The sequence below is a fragment of the Bos grunniens genome, chromosome 7 (genome assembly GCF_055505025.1).
Source record: "Bos grunniens cultivar Pamir isolate PY7600 chromosome 7, Bosgru_T2T1.0, whole genome shotgun sequence".
In the NCBI taxonomy this organism is placed as follows: Eukaryota; Metazoa; Chordata; class Mammalia; order Artiodactyla; family Bovidae; genus Bos; species Bos grunniens.
In genome coordinates, this window is record NC_141171.1 from 42,309,467 (window position 1) to 42,327,695 (window position 18,229).

General features: G+C 39.1%; 1 protein-coding gene and 1 non-coding gene across 2 annotated transcripts; both read left to right on the forward strand.

Moving 5' to 3' along the window:
* The first annotated feature begins 547 nt into the window (after nucleotides 1-547).
* Nucleotides 548-651, forward strand: LOC147369242 (U6 spliceosomal RNA). Its single transcript, XR_015168715.1, has one exon. It is a non-coding gene; the product is annotated as a U6 spliceosomal RNA (small nuclear RNA).
* A 12,716-nt stretch (nucleotides 652-13,367) lies between these two features.
* Nucleotides 13,368-14,342, forward strand: LOC147369243 (olfactory receptor 2T3-like). The gene has a single exon (XM_086413811.1). It carries the CDS (start codon nucleotides 13,368-13,370, stop codon nucleotides 14,340-14,342), a length of 975 nt encoding a protein of 324 aa, XP_086269937.1.
* The last annotated feature ends 3,887 nt before the right edge of the window (nucleotides 14,343-18,229 follow it).

The window sequence follows — 18,229 nt, forward strand, 5'->3', positions numbered from 1 at the left end:
TTTTTTTTATTTTTTTAACTATAAATTTATTTATTTTAATTGGAGGTTAATTACTTTACAATATTGTATTCTTGACTATATTTTGTCAATTCCCTTATTTTCTATGTTTATTAGGAAAAGCAAAAGTGTTTTTCTTGAATCTTTTATATAACACTTATAAAAAGGACATACAGATGGACAATAGGCACAAGAAAAGATGTCCAACATCACTAGTTATTTTTGTTGTTGTTCAGTGCTCAGTCATGTCCAACTCTTTGAAATTCCATGGACTGCACAATGCCAGGCTCCCCTGTCCTTCACCATCTCCCAGAGCTTGCTCAAACTCATGTCCATTGAGTCAGTGATCTCATCCTTTGTCATCCCGTTCTCCTTCTGCCTTCAATCTTTCCCAGCATCAGGACCTTTTCCAATGAGTTGGCTCTTCTCATCAGTTGGCCAAAGTTTTGGAGCTTCAGCTTCAGCATCAGTCCTTCCAATGAATATTCAGAGTTGATTTCCTTTAGGAAATCAAAGTTATTAGAGAAATGCAAATCAAAGCTACAGTGAGGTGCTCGCTTCGGCAGCACATATACTAAAATTGGAACGATACAAAGATTAGCATGGCCCCTGCGCAAGGATGACATGCAAATTCATGAAGCATTCCATATTTTTTAAAGAGAACTCCACAAACTGCCAGAATACAGAAAGGACACCCCAAACTAGCAATATAAACAAGATGAAGAGACAGAGGAATACCCACCAGGTAAAGGAACAGGATAAATGCCCACCAAACCAAACAAAAGAGGAAAAGATAGGGAATCTACCTGATAAAGAATTCTGAATAATGATAGTGAAAATGATCCAAAATCTTGAAATAAAAGTGGAATCACAGATAAATAGCCTGGAGACAAAGATTGAGAAGATGCAAGAAAGGTTTAACAAGGACCTAGAAGAAATAAAAAAGAGTCAATATATAATGAATAATGCAATAAATGAGATCAAAAACACTCTGGAGGCAACAAATAGTAGAATAATGGAGGTAGAAGATAGGATTACTGAAGTAGAAGATAGAATGGTAGAAATAAATGAATCAGAGAGGAAAAAAGAAAAACGAATTAAAAGAAATGAGGACAATCTCAGAGACCTCCAGGACAATATTAAATGCTCCAACATTCTAATCATAGGAGTCCCAGAAGAAGAAGACAAAAAGAAAGACCATGAGAAAATACTTAAGGAGATAATAGTTGAAAACTTCCCTAAAATGGGGAAGGAAATAATCACCCAAGTCCAAGAAACCCAGAGAGTCCCAAACAGGATAAACCCAAGGTGAAACACCCCAAGACACATATTAATCAAATTAACAAAGATCAAACACACAGAACAAATATTAAAAGCAGCAAGGGAAAAACAACAAATAACACACAAGGGGATTCCCATAAGGGTAACAGCTGATCTTTCAATAGCAACTCTTCAGGCCAGGAGGGAATGGCAAGACATACTTAAAGTGATGAAAGACGATAACCTAGAGCCCAGATTACTATACCTCGCAAGGATCTCATTCAAATATGAAGGAGAAATCAAAAGCTTTTCAGACAAGCAAAAGCTGAGAGAATTCAGCACCACCAAACCAGCTCTCCAACAAATGCTAAAGGATCTTCTCTAGACAGGAAACACAAAAAGGGTGTATAAACTCAAACCTAAAACAATTAAGTAAATGGCAACGGGATCATACTTATCAATAATTACCTTAAACGTAAATGGGTTGAATGCCCCAACCAAAAGACAAAGACTGGCTGAATGGATACAAAAACAAGACCCCTATATATGTTGTCTACAAGAGACCCACCTCAAAACAAGGGACACATACGGACTGAAAGTGAAAGGCTGGAAAAAAATATTCCATGCAAATAGAGTCCAAAAGAAAGCAGGAGTAGCAATACCCATATCAGATAAAATAGACTTTAAAACAAAGGCTGTGAAAAGAGTCAAAGAAGGACACTACATAATGAGCAAAGGATCAATCCAAGAAGAAGATATAACAATTATAAGTATATATGCACCCAACATAGGAGCACCGCAATATGTAAGACAAATGCTAACAAGTATGAAAGGGAAAATAAACAATAACACAATAATAGTGGGAGACTTTAATACCCCACTCACACCTATGGATAGATCAACTAAACAGAAAATTAACAAAGAAACACAAACTTTAAATGATACAATAGACCAGTTAGACCTAATTGATATCTATAGGACATTTCACCCCAAAACAATGAATTTCACCTTTTTCTCAAGCGCAAACAGAACCTTCTCCAGGATAGATCACATCCTGGGCCATAAATCTAGCCTTAGTAAATTTTAAAAAAATGAAATCATTCCAAGCATCTTTTCTGACCACAATGCAGTAAGATTAGATCTCAATTACAGGAGAAAAACTATTAAAAATTCCATCATATGGAGCCTGAACAACACGCTGCTGAATAACCAACAAATCACAGAAGAAATCAAAAAAGAAATCAAAATCTGCATAGAAATGAATGAAAATGAAAACAAACAACCCAAAACCTGTGAGACACTGTAAAAGCAGTGCTAAGGGGAAAGTTCATAGCAATACAGGCATACCTCAAGAAGCAAGAAAAAAGTCAAATAAATAACCTAACTCTACACCTAAAGCAACTAGAAAAGGAAGAAATGAAGAACCCCAGGGTTAGTAGAAGGAAAGAAATCTTAAAAATTAGGGCAGAAATAAATGCAAAAGAAACAAAAGACCATAGCAAAAATCAACAAAGCCAAAAGCTGGTTCTTTGAAAGGATAAATAAAATTGACAAACCATTAGCCAGATTCATCAAGAAACAAAGGGAGAAAAATCAAATCAATAAAATTAGAAATGAAAATGGAGAGATCACAAGAGACAACACAGAAATACAAAGGATCATAAGAGACTACTATCAGCAATTATATGCCAATAAAATGAACAATGTGGAAGAAATGGACAAATTCTTAGAAAAGTATAACTTTCCAAAACTGAACCAGGAAGAAATAGAAAATCTTAACAGACCCATCACAAGCACGAAAATTGAAAAAGTAATAAGAAATCTTCCAGCAAACAAAAGCCCACGTCCAGACGGCTTCACAGCTGAATTCTACCAAAAATTTAGAGAAGAGCTAACACCTATCCTACTCAAACTCTTCCAGAAAATTGCAGAGGAAGGTAAACTTCCAAACTCATTCTATGAGGCCACCATCACCCTAATACCAAAACCTGACAAAGATGACACAAAAAAAGAAAACTACAGGCCAATATCACTGATGAACATAAATGCAAAAATCCTTAACAAAATTCCAGCAATAAAAATCCAACAACACATTAAAAAGATCATACACCATGACCAAGTGGGCTTTATCCCAGGGATGCAAGGATTCTTCAATATCTGCAAATCAATCAATGTAATACACCACATTAACAAATTGAAAAATAAAATCCATATGATTATCTCAATAGATGCAGAGAAAGCCTTTGACAAAATTCAACATCCATTTATCATAAAAACTCTCCAGAAAGCAGGAATAGAAGGAACATACCTCCGCATAATAAAAGCTATATATGACAAACCCACAGCAAACATTATCCTCAATGGTGAAAAACTGAAAGCATTTCCCCTAAAGTCAGGAACAAAACAAGGGTGCCCACTCTCACCACTAGTATTCAACATAGTTTTGGGAGTTTTGGCCACAGCAATCAGAGCAGAAAAAGAAATAAAAGGAATCCAAATTGGAAAAGAAGAAGTAAAACTCTCACTGTTTGTAGATGACATGATATTCTATATAGAAAACCCTAAAGACTCCACCAGAAAATTACTAGGGCTAATCAATGAATATAGTAAAGTTGCAGGATATAAAATCAACACACAGGAGTCCCTTGCATTCCTATACACTAATAATGAGAAAATAGAAAGAGAAATTAAAGAAACAATTCCATTCACTATTGCAATGAAAAGAATAAAATACTTAAGAATATATCTACCTAAAGAAACTAAAGACCTATATATAGAAAACTATAAAACACTGGTGAAAGAAATCACAGAGGACACTAATAGATGGAGAAATATACCATGTTCATGGATTGGAAGAATCAATATAGTGAAAATGAGTATACTACCCAAAGCAATCTATAGATTCAATGCAATCCCTATCAAGCTACCAACGGTATTTTTCACAGAGCTAGAACAAATAATTTCACAATTTGTATGGAAATACAAAAAACCTCGAATAGTCAAAGCAATCTTGAGAAAGAAGAATGGAAGTGGAGGAATCAACCTGCCTGACTTCAGGCTCTACTACAAAGCCACAGTCATCAAGACAGTATGGTACTGGCACAAAGACAGAAATATAGATCAATGGAACAAAATAGAAAGCCCAGAGATAAAACCATGCACCTATGGACACCTTATCTTTGACAAAGGAGGCAAGAATATACAATGGAGAAAAGACAATCTCTTTAACAAATGGTGCTGGGAAAACTGGTCAACCACGTGTAAAAGAATGAAACTAGAACACTTTCTAACACCATACACAAAAATAAACTCAGAATGGATTAAAGATCTAAATATAAGACCAGAAAATATAAAACGCTTAGAGGAGAACATAGGCAAAACACTCTCTGACATAAATCACAGCAGGATCCTCTATTACCCACCTCCCAGAATATTGGAAATAAAAGCAAAAATAAACAAATGGGACCTAATTAAAATTAAAAGCTTCTGTACAACAAAAGAAACTATAAGCAAGGTGAAAAGACAGCCTTCCAAATGGGAGAAAATAATAGCAAATGAAGCAACTGACAAACAACTAATCTCAAAAATATACAAGCAACTCCTACAGCTCAATTCCAGAATAATGAATGACCCAATCAAAAAAAAGGGGAGCAAAGAACTAAATAGACATTTCTCCAAAGAAGACATACAGATGGCTAACAAACACATGAAAAGATGCTCAACATCACTCATTATCAGAGAAATGCAAATCAAAACCACAATGAGGTACCATTTCACACCAATCAGAATGGCTGCGATCCAAAAGTCTACAAGCAATAAATGCTGGAGAGGGTGTGGAGAAAAGGGAACCCTCTTACACTCTTGGTGGGAATGCAAACTAGTACAGCCACTATGGAGAACGGTGTGGAAATTCCTTTAAAAACTGGAAACAGAACTGCCTTATGACCCAGCAATCCCACTGCTGGGCATACACACTGAGGAAACCAGAATTGAAAGAGACACATGTTGTACCCCAATGTTCATCGCAGCACAGTTTATAATAGCCAGGACGTGGAAGCAACCTAGATGTCCATCAGCAGATGAATGGATAAGAAAGCTGTGGTACATATACACAATGGAGTATTACTCAGCCATTAAAAAGAATACATTTGAATCAGTTCTAATGAGGTGGATGAAACTGGAGCCTATTATACAGAGTGAAGTAAGCCAGAAAGAAAAACACCAATACAGTATACTAACGTATATATATGGAATTTAGAAAGATAGTAATGATAACCCTGTATGCGAGACAGCAAAAGAGACACTGATGTATAGAACAGCCTTTTGGACTTTGTGGGAGAGGGAGAGGGTGGGATGATTTGGGAGAATGGCATTGAAACATGTTTAATATCATATAAGAAATGAATCACCAGTCCAGGTTCGATGCATGACACTGGATGCTTGGGGCTGGTGCACTGAGATGACCCAGAGGGATGGTATGGGGAGGGAGGTGGGAGGGGGGTTCAGGATTGGAAACACATGTACACCCGTGGTGGATTCATGTTGATGTATGGCAAAACCAACACAATATTATAGAGTAAAAAATAATAAATAAATAAAATAAAAGAATTCTCCAGGAAAAAAAAAAGAAAATATGCTAAGCATCACTACTTATTAAAGAAACACCTATCAAAACTCCAGTGAGGCATAACCTCAAATCAGACAGAATGGCAACCATGAAAAAGTCTACAAATGATAAATTCTGGAGAGGGTGTGGAGAAAAAAGAACCTCCATACACTGTTGGTGGAAATGTACAATGGTGCTGCCATATGGAGGAAAGTCTGGAGGTTCCTTGTTGTTGTTGTTCAGTTGCCCAGTCGTGTTGAAGTTTCTTCAACCCCATGGACAGCAGCACGCCAGGCCTCCCTGTCCCTCACCATCTCTCAGAATTTGCCCAAGTTCATGTTCATTGCATCAGTGATTGCCATCCAGCCATCTCATCCTCTGACTCCTTCTCCTTCTGCTCTCAATCTTTCCCAGCATCAGGGACTTTTCCAATGAGTCATCTGTTTGCATCAGATGACCAAGATACTGGAGCTTCAGCTTCTGCATCAGTCTTTCTAGTGAATATTCCGGGTTGATTTCCCTCAAGATTGACTGGTTTGACCTCCTTGCTGTCCAAGGGACTTTTAGGAGTCTTCTCCAGCACCACAGTTCAAAAGCATCAATTCTTTGGTGTTCTGCCTTCTTTATGGTCCAACTCTCACAACCATACGTGACCACTGGGAAGACCACAGCCTTGACTAAATGAACCTTTGTCGGCAGGATAATGTCTTTGCTTTTCAACATACTAGCTAGGTTTGTCATTGCTTTCTTGCCAAGAAACAATCGTCTTCTTATTTCATGGCTGCAGTCACCATCCACAGGGAATTTGGAAGGTTCCTTAGTAAATTAAAAATAGAGTTATATATGAGGGCTTTCCTGGTGGCTCAACAGTAAAGAATCCACCTGTAATGCAAGAGGTGTGGAGATGAGGATTCAATCCCTGGGTCAGGAAGATCCCTTGGAAGATGATGGCAATCCACATCAGTATTCTTGCCAGGAAAATTGCATGGACAGAGGAGCTTGGTGAGCTATACTCCATTAGAGTCACAAAGAGTCAGACATGGCTGAGCAACTAAGCAATAAGTGCAAGCGCAGAGTTATATGTGATCCAGCAATCTCACTCCTGAGCATACATCTGAAAAGATGAAAACTAATTGGAAAAGATACATGCACCCCAACGTTCATAAGCAGCACTATTAACATAGCCAAGACATAGAAGAAACTTAAATGTCCATCAACATATGAATTATATAAAGATAATTGTTATATATCCATCTATATGGGGCTTCCCTGGTGGCTCAGTGGTAAAGAATCTGCCTAAAATGCAGGATACTGCCTGCGCTGAAGGAGATGTGGTTTCAATTCCTGGGCCAAAAAGATCCCTTAGAGAAGGAAACAGCATCTAACTCCAATATTCTTGCCTGGAAAATCCCTTGGACTGAGGAGTCTGGCAGATTACAGTCCATGGGGTCACAAGAGTCAGTCATGAATTAGTGACTAAACCACTGTGTGTGTGTGTGTGTGTGTGTGTATTTATTTATATTTATATACATATATGCATATACACATCTGTATCTATATATCTATGTGCTGTGCCATGCTTAGTCACTCAGTCATGTTCCACTCTTTGTGGCCCCATGGACTGCAGCCAGCCAGGCTTCTCTGTCCATGGGGATTCTCCAGAAAAGAATACTGAAGTGGGTTACCATGCCTTCCTCCTGGGGATCTTCCCAACCCAGGGATCAAACACAGGTCTCCCTCATTGCAGGCGGATTCTTTACCACTGAAGGGAAGCCTTATTTATATCTATATACAATAGAACACTACTCAGCCATAAAAAGAATGAAATACTGCCATTTGCAGCAACATGGATGAACCTAGAGATTATATTACAATACTAAGTGAAATACATAAGAAAGAGAAAGGCAAATATATGATATTATTTATATGTGATTGCATGGATCAAAACAAGCTGCACACTGTTTACAATAGCCAGGACATGGAAGCAACCTAGATGTCCATTGGTCAACAAATGGATAAGAAAGCTGTGGTACATATACACAATGGAATATTACTCAGCCATTAAAAGGATGCATTTTAAACAGTTCTAATGAGATGGAATATTATACAGCGTGAAGTAAGTCAGAAAGAAAAACACCAATACAGTATACTAACACATATATATGGAATTTAGAAAGATGGTAACAATGACCCTGTATGCAAGACAGCAAAAGAGACACTGATGTAAAGAACAGTCCTTCAGACTCTGTGGGAGAAGGCGAGGGGGGGATGATTTGAGAGAATGGCATTGAAACACGTATATTATCATATGTGAAACAGATCGGCAGTCAAGGTTTGATGCATGAGACAGGGTGCTCGGGGCTGGTGCACTGGAATGACCCTGAGGGATGGGATGGGGAGGGAGGTGGGAGGGGGATTCAGGATGGGGAAACATGTACACCCATGGCTGATTCATGTCAATGTATGGCAAAAAAAAAAAGCACAATATTGTAAAGTAATTAGCCTCCAATTAAAATAAATAATTTTTTTTTAAAAAAGAACATGGAAGCGAGCTAGATGTCCATCAACAGATGAATGGATAAATAAGCTGTGGTACATATACACAATGGAATATCACTCAGCCATAAAACAGAACACATTTGAGTTGGTTCTGATGAGTTGGATGAAACTAAACCTATTATAGAGAGTTAAGTAAGTCAGAAAGAGAAAGATAATTGTTGTATTCTAATGCATATATACAGAATCTAGAAAAATGGTACTGAAGAATTTGTTTACAGGGCAGCAATGGAGAAACAGGCATAGATAATAGACTTGTGGACATGGGGAGAGGGTGAGATCTATGGAAAGAGTAACATGGAAACTTTTATTACCATGTGTAAAATAGATAGCCAACGGAAATTTGCTGTATGGCTCAGGAAACTCAAACAGGGGCTCTGTATCAATCTAAGGTGGTGGGATGGGGCAGGAGATGGGAATGAGGTTCAAAAGGGAGAGGATATAAGTATACCTATGGCTGATTCGTGTTGAGGTTTGACAGAAAACAACAAAATTCTGTAAAGCAATTATCCTTCATTAAAAAATAAATTAAAAAAAAAAAAAACAAGCTGCAGAAAATTTTTAAAGAGATGGGAGCACCAGATCACTTTACCTGCTTCCTGAGAAACCTCTATTCAGGTCAAGAAATAACAATTAGAAGTGGACGTGGAAAAGTGGGCTGGTTCAAATTTGGGAATGGAGTACGCCAAGGCTGTATATTGTCACCCTGTTTATTTAACTTAGATTCAGAGTACATCATGCAAAATCCTGGGTTGGATGAATCACAAGCTGAAATCAAGATTGCTGGGTGAAATATTAATAATCTCAAATATGCAGATGATGCCATCCTAATGGCAGAAATCAAAGAGGAACTAAAAAGCCTCTTAATGAGGATGAAAGAGGAGAGTGAAAAAGCTGGTTTGAAACCCAACATTCAAAAAACTAATATTATGGCATCTGGTCCCATCTCTTCATGGCAAATAGATGGGGGAAAAGTGAAAACAGTGGCAGATATTATTTTCTTTGGCTCCAAAATCACTGTAGACAATGGTGGCAGTCCTAAAAGTAAAAGACAATCGCTCCTCGGAAGAAAAGCTATGACAAACCTAGTTGGCATATTAAAAGGCAGAGATATCACTTTACTGAAAAAGGTCTGTCTAGTCAAAGCTATGGTTTTTCCAGTAGTCATGCATGGATGTGAATTGGACCATTAAGAAGGCTTAACAGCGAAGAATTAACGCTTTCAAACTGTGGTATTGGAGGAGACTTGTGAGTCACTTGAAGAGCAAGGAGATCAAACCAGTCAACCCTAAGGGAGATCTACCCTGAATATTCATTGGAAGGACTGATGCTGAAGCTGAAGCTCCAGTTCCTTGACTACCTGATGCAAAGAGCCAACTCACTGGAAAAAGTCCTGATGCTGTTAAAGATTGAAGGCAAATGGAGAAAGGGGTGGCAGAGGAAGAAATAGTTAGATAGCATCATCGACTCAGTGGACATGAATTTGAGCAGACTCTGGGAAACAGGGGAAGACAGGGCAGCCTGGCATGCTACAGCCCATTGGGTCACAAAACTTAGCAACTGAACAATAGCAATAAGCCTCCATTGTATACTCAAGGTAAGACTAGATCATAAGACCTTGGAAATGTCTGTGAAACTATCACATCAGGAAAAGCTCCAAGAAATAATGCTCCCAACTTCACTCTTAATTTTGTAATTTGAATGAGATTCCTGTTCTTGTGAAGCTTTAACCTAGATCCACAAATTGAAGGTGTATCTGGGATGCATAGTATGCAACCTTAGATAGGAGTGGGTAATCACAAGGGGACAATAAATACTGCCCTTGATATTGACCAGGTCACAGCCTGTGTTTCAACACATCACACCAAATCTATTATTCTTAATCTATGAAAACAGATAACCTCACTTTGATAGTAACAACTTACTTTCTTTTAGGGATATGTAATCTCAAACATTTTAAATCAATTCTGGGTCAAGTTCTGTCTCAGATGTGTATGTTCTTCTGCCTGATACTGCCTTTCTGAAAATCAGAATTATTTTTACAAAGAGAGAGTGAGAGAGCATTCTAAACAAATACCAAGTGAGAAAATGTGATTTGAAACTGGAAAACATACTGCTGAGCTTAAAAAAAAAAAAAAAAAACCTGCAATATCTTATGAAAAAGATTTGCTTTTTGATAGCTGTAGCACCTAAATGGCAAACATGTTCAATCCCCATTGAAAATTCCTTTTGGCTTGCCAGCCTTGTTAGTTTTTATGCGTATTCAACAATGCGAAGGACTAAACAACAGAAATTTATCTCAATTCCCTCATGTGAAGAAGCTGATGATGTAACTTTTGCACTCTGTCTTCTGAATTTAAGCCTGATTGCCTGGCCTTGGAATTGTAAAAGCCGCTTCATTCAGCTTTTGTGTATCAGTTACTCTCTGGTAGAGAAGATGAGGTGAAACAAAACGTATGTGTTTTAAATGCTGTGTTTGTCTTTTTGATGGAATGTGTTTTTTTTAACATCTCTTCAGAACACTTTAAAGGTACAAACAAAAAAGGAGCAAATATGTCTGGTTACAGTTACTAATCTCTTATGTAATTCTGACTTTCAATTTCATGAAATCCCAGATTTTTTTTAACCAAGTACATTACAATATACTTTGCTTCACATTTCCATGTGTCTTAGTTACTATGTGATTTTTTTTTCTCTGAAAATTTCTCTAACCTGGTGTGTAGCAACTCTGATATTGATCAGACCCTAGTCAGTTATGGAGCTCCTAACCTTTCCATAAACTATAACTGAACTCTATTCTTAATTTAATGATTTTAGGACAACTACATCAAGCATGACCAGGATATTAAAAATGGAAATATTCAGGGAGAGCAGTTATTGAGCAAACCTGCTGGTCTGTAGCAGAGAAGGCAATGGCACCCCACTCCAGTACTCTTGCCTGGAAAACCCCATGGATGGCAGAGCCTGGTGGGCTGCAGTCCATGGGGTCCCTAAGAGTCGGACACGACTGAGTGACTTCCTTCTCACTTTTCACTTTCATGCATTGGAGAAGGAAATGGCAACCCACTCCAGTGTTCTTCCCTGGAGAATCCCAGGGACAGGGGAGCCTGGTGGGCTTCCCATCTATGGGGTCGCACAGAGTCGGACACGACTGAAGCGACTTAGCAGCAGCAGCAGCAGCTGGTCTGTAGAGAGGGTTTCCCAGGTGGTGCTAGTGGTAAAGAAACCATCTGTCAATACAGGAGCTGTAAGAAATGCAGGTTTGACCTGGGGGTCAGGAAGATCCCCTGGAAGAGGGCATCACAATCCACTTCAGTACTCTTGCCTGGAGAATCCCATGGACAGAAGAGCCTGGTGAGCTGCAGTCCATAGGGTCGCAAAGAATCAGACATGACTGAAATGACTTAGCATGCATGCATGAAATTTACTAGTTTCCTGATTAAACTAAGATACAAGATCAGTATATTGGGTTTTAAGGCTGTAGCTTTGTGTGTGGTACCCAACTACTTCATATTGCTATATATGTTCCAAACCATTTAACTCCATTCATTCATTCGTTAACTATACATATACATAGAATACATAATAATGGCATCAACAAAAGGAAAAATAATTATTTAATGCATGTTTCAATTAGACAGTTGCTATTCAGGAAATCTATAGCTTTTGGTTTTGTGATTTCTTATAAAAATCATTTCTCTGTATGAAACATTAAATGCTTTAACCCTGCTTTGGTGTTATGAGAGGGACCAGGTAGCATGTTGCTGACCTCCTGTCTTACACCATGTACCCCGTGTCTTCCTCCCCTGTACACGATCTGCACCCTGAGTGATCTTCTCCTATCACCATATCTGCACACCACCTGCCATACTGCATTGAACTGGGGTTGGCAACTTGAATGCCATCTTGCCCTGCACATGCTCTGCACCCCAAATGTTCTCTTATACTGTGCAAGATCAACATCCTCGTGCTCTGCACCAGGTTTGCATCCAAATGTCCTGTCCTGCACTGTCTGCTCCTTGAGTGCCCTTCAGCCCAGTATGATGTCTGAACATCATATTCTTGCCCCCCTGTTCTGCACCAGATCACCAACTTTACTGCCCTCCTCACTCTGTAAAAGGCCTTATACTGAGTATCCTCTTGTCCTGCATCAGATCTGCAACCCTTTTGGCCTCCTGAACTATACAAAGCTGGCACACAAGTACCCTCTTATCTGTACAAGGTCTGTGCACCTTCTGCCCTCATTCCCTCCCCTAGGTCTGCACCCTGAACCGCAATCCACAGGCAAGCTAAACACTGTCTGTTTTGATGCTCCTGGTGGTCCTGCTTCTGGAGCTTCATTGAGAAAAGAATGGTTGGATAAACTGAAATTTTTTAGCAATGAAAGGGGAGTTAATAGAGATGTATCAGGGGAGAAAATATTTAAGATTACAAGTTCTCAGTGAACTTCAGTTATATTAGAATCATTAACAATATTAATGTTGACATTAGCATCATCTTTCATCACTGATTTCTGCATGGCCTACTGTGTCCAAAAGTGGAGTGGGAGCATCATTAGATGACTTCATTTAACACTCACATTGTGTTACAGATTTAACCTGTGTTTCATACTTTAGCATTCTAATCATCCCATGAGATAAGCCCTTTTATATTCTCAGCTTGGGGAAAAAATAAACAAGATTTACTGACTGTAAACAATTTGTCTATTTGTAGAGTTGTCACCCCCCCCAAGTTTGTTTCATAATCTATTCTAGGCTTATGGCCAATATGCAACCTGGCCTCTTAGAGAACTTAGCTTTTAATTCTATATCAGTACAACTTCATATTTGAAAAAATAGTTCAAAGTACTTTTCTTATTGAAAAAAGAATGATTAAGAAATCATATGCATGTGAAATATCTGAAAACAATGACTCATTTCTTCCTCAGATGTAAACTATAACCAAGACCATGTATTCAGAGAATCAAACTTCACAGAATCAAACGTTGAATACTGATTTCATCCTTGTGGGGCTCTTTGGCGAAACCAAACATGCCCTCCTCCTCTACACTGCGACCTTCATCTTCTTCCTGATGGCCCTAGCTGGGAACGCCCTCCTCATCATCCTCGTCCACCTGGAGCCCCGCCTGCACACCCCCATGTACTTCTTCATCAGCCAGCTCTCCCTCATGGACCTCATGTACATATCTGTGACTGTGCCCAAGATGCTCCTGGGCCAGGTGACAGGAGATCATACAATCTCTCCCTCAGGTTGTGGGATCCAGATGTTCTTCTATCTGACGCTCGCTGGAGCTGAATTTTTCCTCCTGTCTGCCATGGCTTACGACCGATATGCTGCTATGTGCAGACCTCTCCATTATCCTCTGCTGATGAACCAGAGGGTCTGTGAATGCCTGGTGTCTGGATGCTGGTTCCTAGGAATGGTGGATGGTTTGTTGCTCACACCCATCACTATGAGCTTCCCCTTTTGTCATTCCAGAAAAATCCTGAGTTTCTTCTGTGAGGCTCCTGCCTTGATGAAGCTCTCCTGCTCTGATATCTCCCTCTACAAGATGGTAATGTACCTGTGCTGTGTTCTCATGCTCCTCATCCCCACTGTGGTCATCTCAAGCTCATATGCCCTCATCCTGCACCTCATCCACAGAATGAGTTCATCAGAGAGCCGCAGGAAAGCCTTTGCCACCTGCTCCTCTCACATGATTGTAGTGTTGCTCTTCTTTGGTGCTGCGATTTACACCTACATGCTTCCTAGTTTCTACCACACAGCTGAGCAGGACATGATGGTATCAGCCTTTTATACCATCATCACCCCTGTGCTGAACCCCCTCATTTACAGCCTCCGGAATAAGGATGTCACAGGGGCTCTGAGGAGCAAGATGCAGTCAGGGCTGAGCCTAAGAAAAGTTGTAAAGAAGAAAACCTGAGGATGACCATATACTTTTCCCCTATTATATTATTCCTCCCATCCCTATTTCTCCTCTCCTTTGTCACCTGTTTCCAGGGCCGCAAACACTAAGCCCAGTAATCACTTTCTTCTTTCTTATGCATGTGATATTTCTTCTCCATATGATTTACCTATCATAATTTATCTCATTATATTCAATGTCTTTGTACTCCATTTGTCTGTGATATGATAGCTGTCATAAAGAAAACTGCACACAGTGCCTTTTTATCTGCTCTCATATCCCAAGTTTATTGATCATTTTAGTATGAATTGTGTGACATTTTTAGCTTTCCCAAATCTTTTCAATTGCTTACATATATCATTTTTTAGACAGGGAAAGAAAACTTCTTAATCAAGTTACTTGTAAGACTAAGTGGCATGGTATACACAGACAGACCTAACACCTGCTCCAAACTGTGAGTTGTCCTTCTATCTCTATAAATCCTAGTCTCTTGTTTGCCTTCAAGGGGTGGAGGTGTGAGAGACGGTGTAGAACCATAAGGACCCCCAGCTAAATCTTAGATTTGCTACTTAGAAGCTCTTAGGAGCTGATTATGCCACCACTGCATTGTTTTCTCTCCACTAAAATAGAACTAGCAATATAGGCATCATCATGGAGTTCTGAATGTTAAGCGAATTTAATTCATTGGCCCAGTGCAGGGCCTGGCCCCTTGAAAGGTCTAGATAAATAGTTACCCTTTCTAAGGTGTGACAGATCAAGATGACTTTGCCCATGACTCTGCCTCTGTGTGTCTGTTCCACATCTTCATAGATAAGAGGGAGCCAGTGCAGACTCTCTGTCACCTGAGAGGAGCTCGTTAGCTGTCTGCTGAATTAAACTACAGCATTTCTGGTATTTTTTTCATCTTCCAATTGGGCAGTTTCTTGGAAGTATTTGATTAAATTGTAAAACCATATTACATTAGTGTCAAGTCACAAATGTATGTTTTTCAAATATCATTTGATATAAATGATGTAAATGCCATTCTGTCAAACTCTCTGAAAAGCAGCTGTTCCTAGATTCTTGAATCATTTAATTGCTGATTATATCTTGATGGATTACCTTCTATGTTACACATAGTCTGCAATTTCTAAGAGACACAATAGTGGCCAGAACACAAGCCCCTACTTCAAGGAGTTTATTTGTTAGTGGAGGAGAGAGCTGTGTAGACATCAGTGCCCAGTCACAAGAACTATGAGATGACTGCACCCAGAAAGCCCTGTAGCATCTAGATGGGAAGCCCAGATTTGAGCGGTTATCCTAAAGATCATAAACATGTAAAGAGACAAGAGAACATTTCAAAGAGATGACCAGCAAATGAACAGACATGAGTATAAAAAAAGGCACTGGAGATATCAGGAAACTATAAAGACCAAATTAAGCATAGCTTTACACTGAAATGAACAGGGAGCATGTAAAGAATATATATTTTATATATTAAATTAAATTTAACATATTAAATTAAATATACTAAATACATTAAAACAAGTTAAACTCACTCTGTATCAAATACAAAATATATTTTAACTTATCTTGTCATCATCCAATTACCAGTTACTCTAAATTTAGAGTAAACAGCATATATATCGCATTATCAGTTCAGTTCAGTCACTCAGTCATTTCCGACTCTTGGCAGCCCCATGGACCGCAACACATCAGGCCTCCATGTCCATCATTAACTCCCAGAGTTTACTCAAACTCATGTCCCTTGAGTCGGTGATGCCATCCAGTCATCTCAACCTTTGTCATCCCCTTCTTCTCCCGCCTTCAATCTTTCCCAGCATCAGGGTCTTTTCAAATGAGTCAGTTCTTTGCATCAGGTGGCCAAAGTATTGGAGTTTCAGCTTCAGCATCAGTCCTTCCAATGAATATTCAGGACTGATTTCCTTTAGGATGGACTGGTTTGATATCTTTGCAGTCCAAGGGACTCTCAAGAGTCTTCTCGAATGCCACAGTTCAAAAGCATCAATTCTTTGGTTCTCAGCTTTCTTTATAGTCCAAGTCTCACATCCATACGTGACTACTGGAAAAACCATAGCTTGACTAGATGGACATTTGTTGGCAAAGTAATGTCTCTGCTTTTTAATATGCTGTCTAGGGTGATCATAACTTTTCTTCCAAGGAACAAGCATCTTTTAATTTCATAAGTGCAGTCAACATCTGCAGTGATTTTGGAGCCCAAAAAAATAAAATCTCTCACTGTTTCCACATCTATTTGTAATGAAGTGATGGGAACAGATGCCATGATCTAAGTTTTCTGGATGCTGAGTTTTAAGCCAGCTTTTTCACTCTCCTCTTTCACTTTCATCAAGAGACTCTTAAGTTCTTCTTTGTTTTCTGCCATAAGGGTGCTATCATCTGCATATCTGAGGTTATTGATATTTCTCACAGCAATCTTGATTCCAGTTTGTGCTTCATCCACCCCAGTGTTTGTCATGATCTACACTGCATTTAACTTAAATAAGCAGGATGACACTATACAGCCTTGGCATACTCCTGTCCCGATTCGGAATCAGTCTGTTGTTCCATGTCCAGTTCCAACTGTTGCTTCCTGACCTGCATACAGATTTCTCAAGAGGCAGGTTAGATAGTCTGGTATTCCCATCTCTTGAAGAATTTTTCACAGTTCGTTGTGGTCCACACTGTCAAAGGCTTTGGCATAGTCAATAAAGCAGAAACAGATGTTTTTCTGGAACTCTCTTGCTTTTTTGATGATTCAGTAGATGTTGGCAATTTGATCTCTGGTTACTCTGCCTTTCCTAAATCCAGCTTGAACATCTGGAAGTTCATGGTTCACATATTGTTGAAGCCTGGCTGGGAGAATTTTGAGCATTACTTTACTAGCATCTGAGATGAGTGCAATTGTGTGGCAGTTTGAACATTCTTTGGCATTGCCTTTCTTTGGGATTGTAATGAAAACTGACCTTTTACAATCCTGTGGCCACTGCTGAGTATTCCAAATTTGCTGGCATAATGAGTGCAGCACTTTCACAGCATCATCTTTCAGGATTTGAAATAGCTCAACTAGAATTCCATCACCTCCACTAGCTTTGTTCATAGTGATGCTTCCTAAGGCCCACTTGACTTCGCATTCCAGGATGTCTGGCTCTAGGTGAGTGATCACGCCATCATGATTATCTGGATAGTGAGTATCTTTTTTGTACAGTTCTTCTGTGTATTCTTGCCACCTCTTCTCAATACCTTCTGCTTCTGTTAGGTTCATACTGTTTCTGTCCTTTATTGTGCCCATCTTTGCATGAACTGTTCTCTTGGTATCTCTAATTTTCTTGAAGAGATCTCGACTTTCCCATTCTATTGTTTTCCTCCTTTTCTTTGCACTGATCACTGAGGAAGGCTTTCTTACCTCTTCTTGCTATTTTTTGGAACTCTACATTCAAATGGGTGTATCTTTCCTTTTCTCATTTGCCTTTTGCTTCTCTTCTGTTCACAGCTATTTTGTAAGGCCTTCTCAGACAATCGTTTTGCCTTTTTGCACTTCTTTTCCTTGAGGATGGTCTTGATCCCTGCCTCCTGTACAATGTCACAAACTTCCATCCATAGTTCATCAGGCATTTTATCAGATCTAATCCATTGAATCTATTTGTCACTTTCACTGTACGATCATAAGGGATTTGACTTGAGTCATACCTGAGTGGTTAAGTGGTTTTCCCTACTTTCTTCAATTTAAGTCTGAATATGGCAATAAAGATTTCATGGTCTGTGCCATAGTCAGCTCCTAGTCTTGTTTTTGCTGACTGTATAAAACTTCTCCATCTTTGGCTGCCAAGAATATAATCAATCTGATTTCAGTATTGATCATCTGGCAATGTTCACATGTAGAGTCTTCTCTTGTGTTGTTGGAAGAG

Coding starts and splice junctions, on each gene's coding strand:
- LOC147369243 (XM_086413811.1), top strand. CDS start 13,368: ATGTATTCAGAGAATCAAACTTCACAGAATCAAACGTTGAATACTGAT.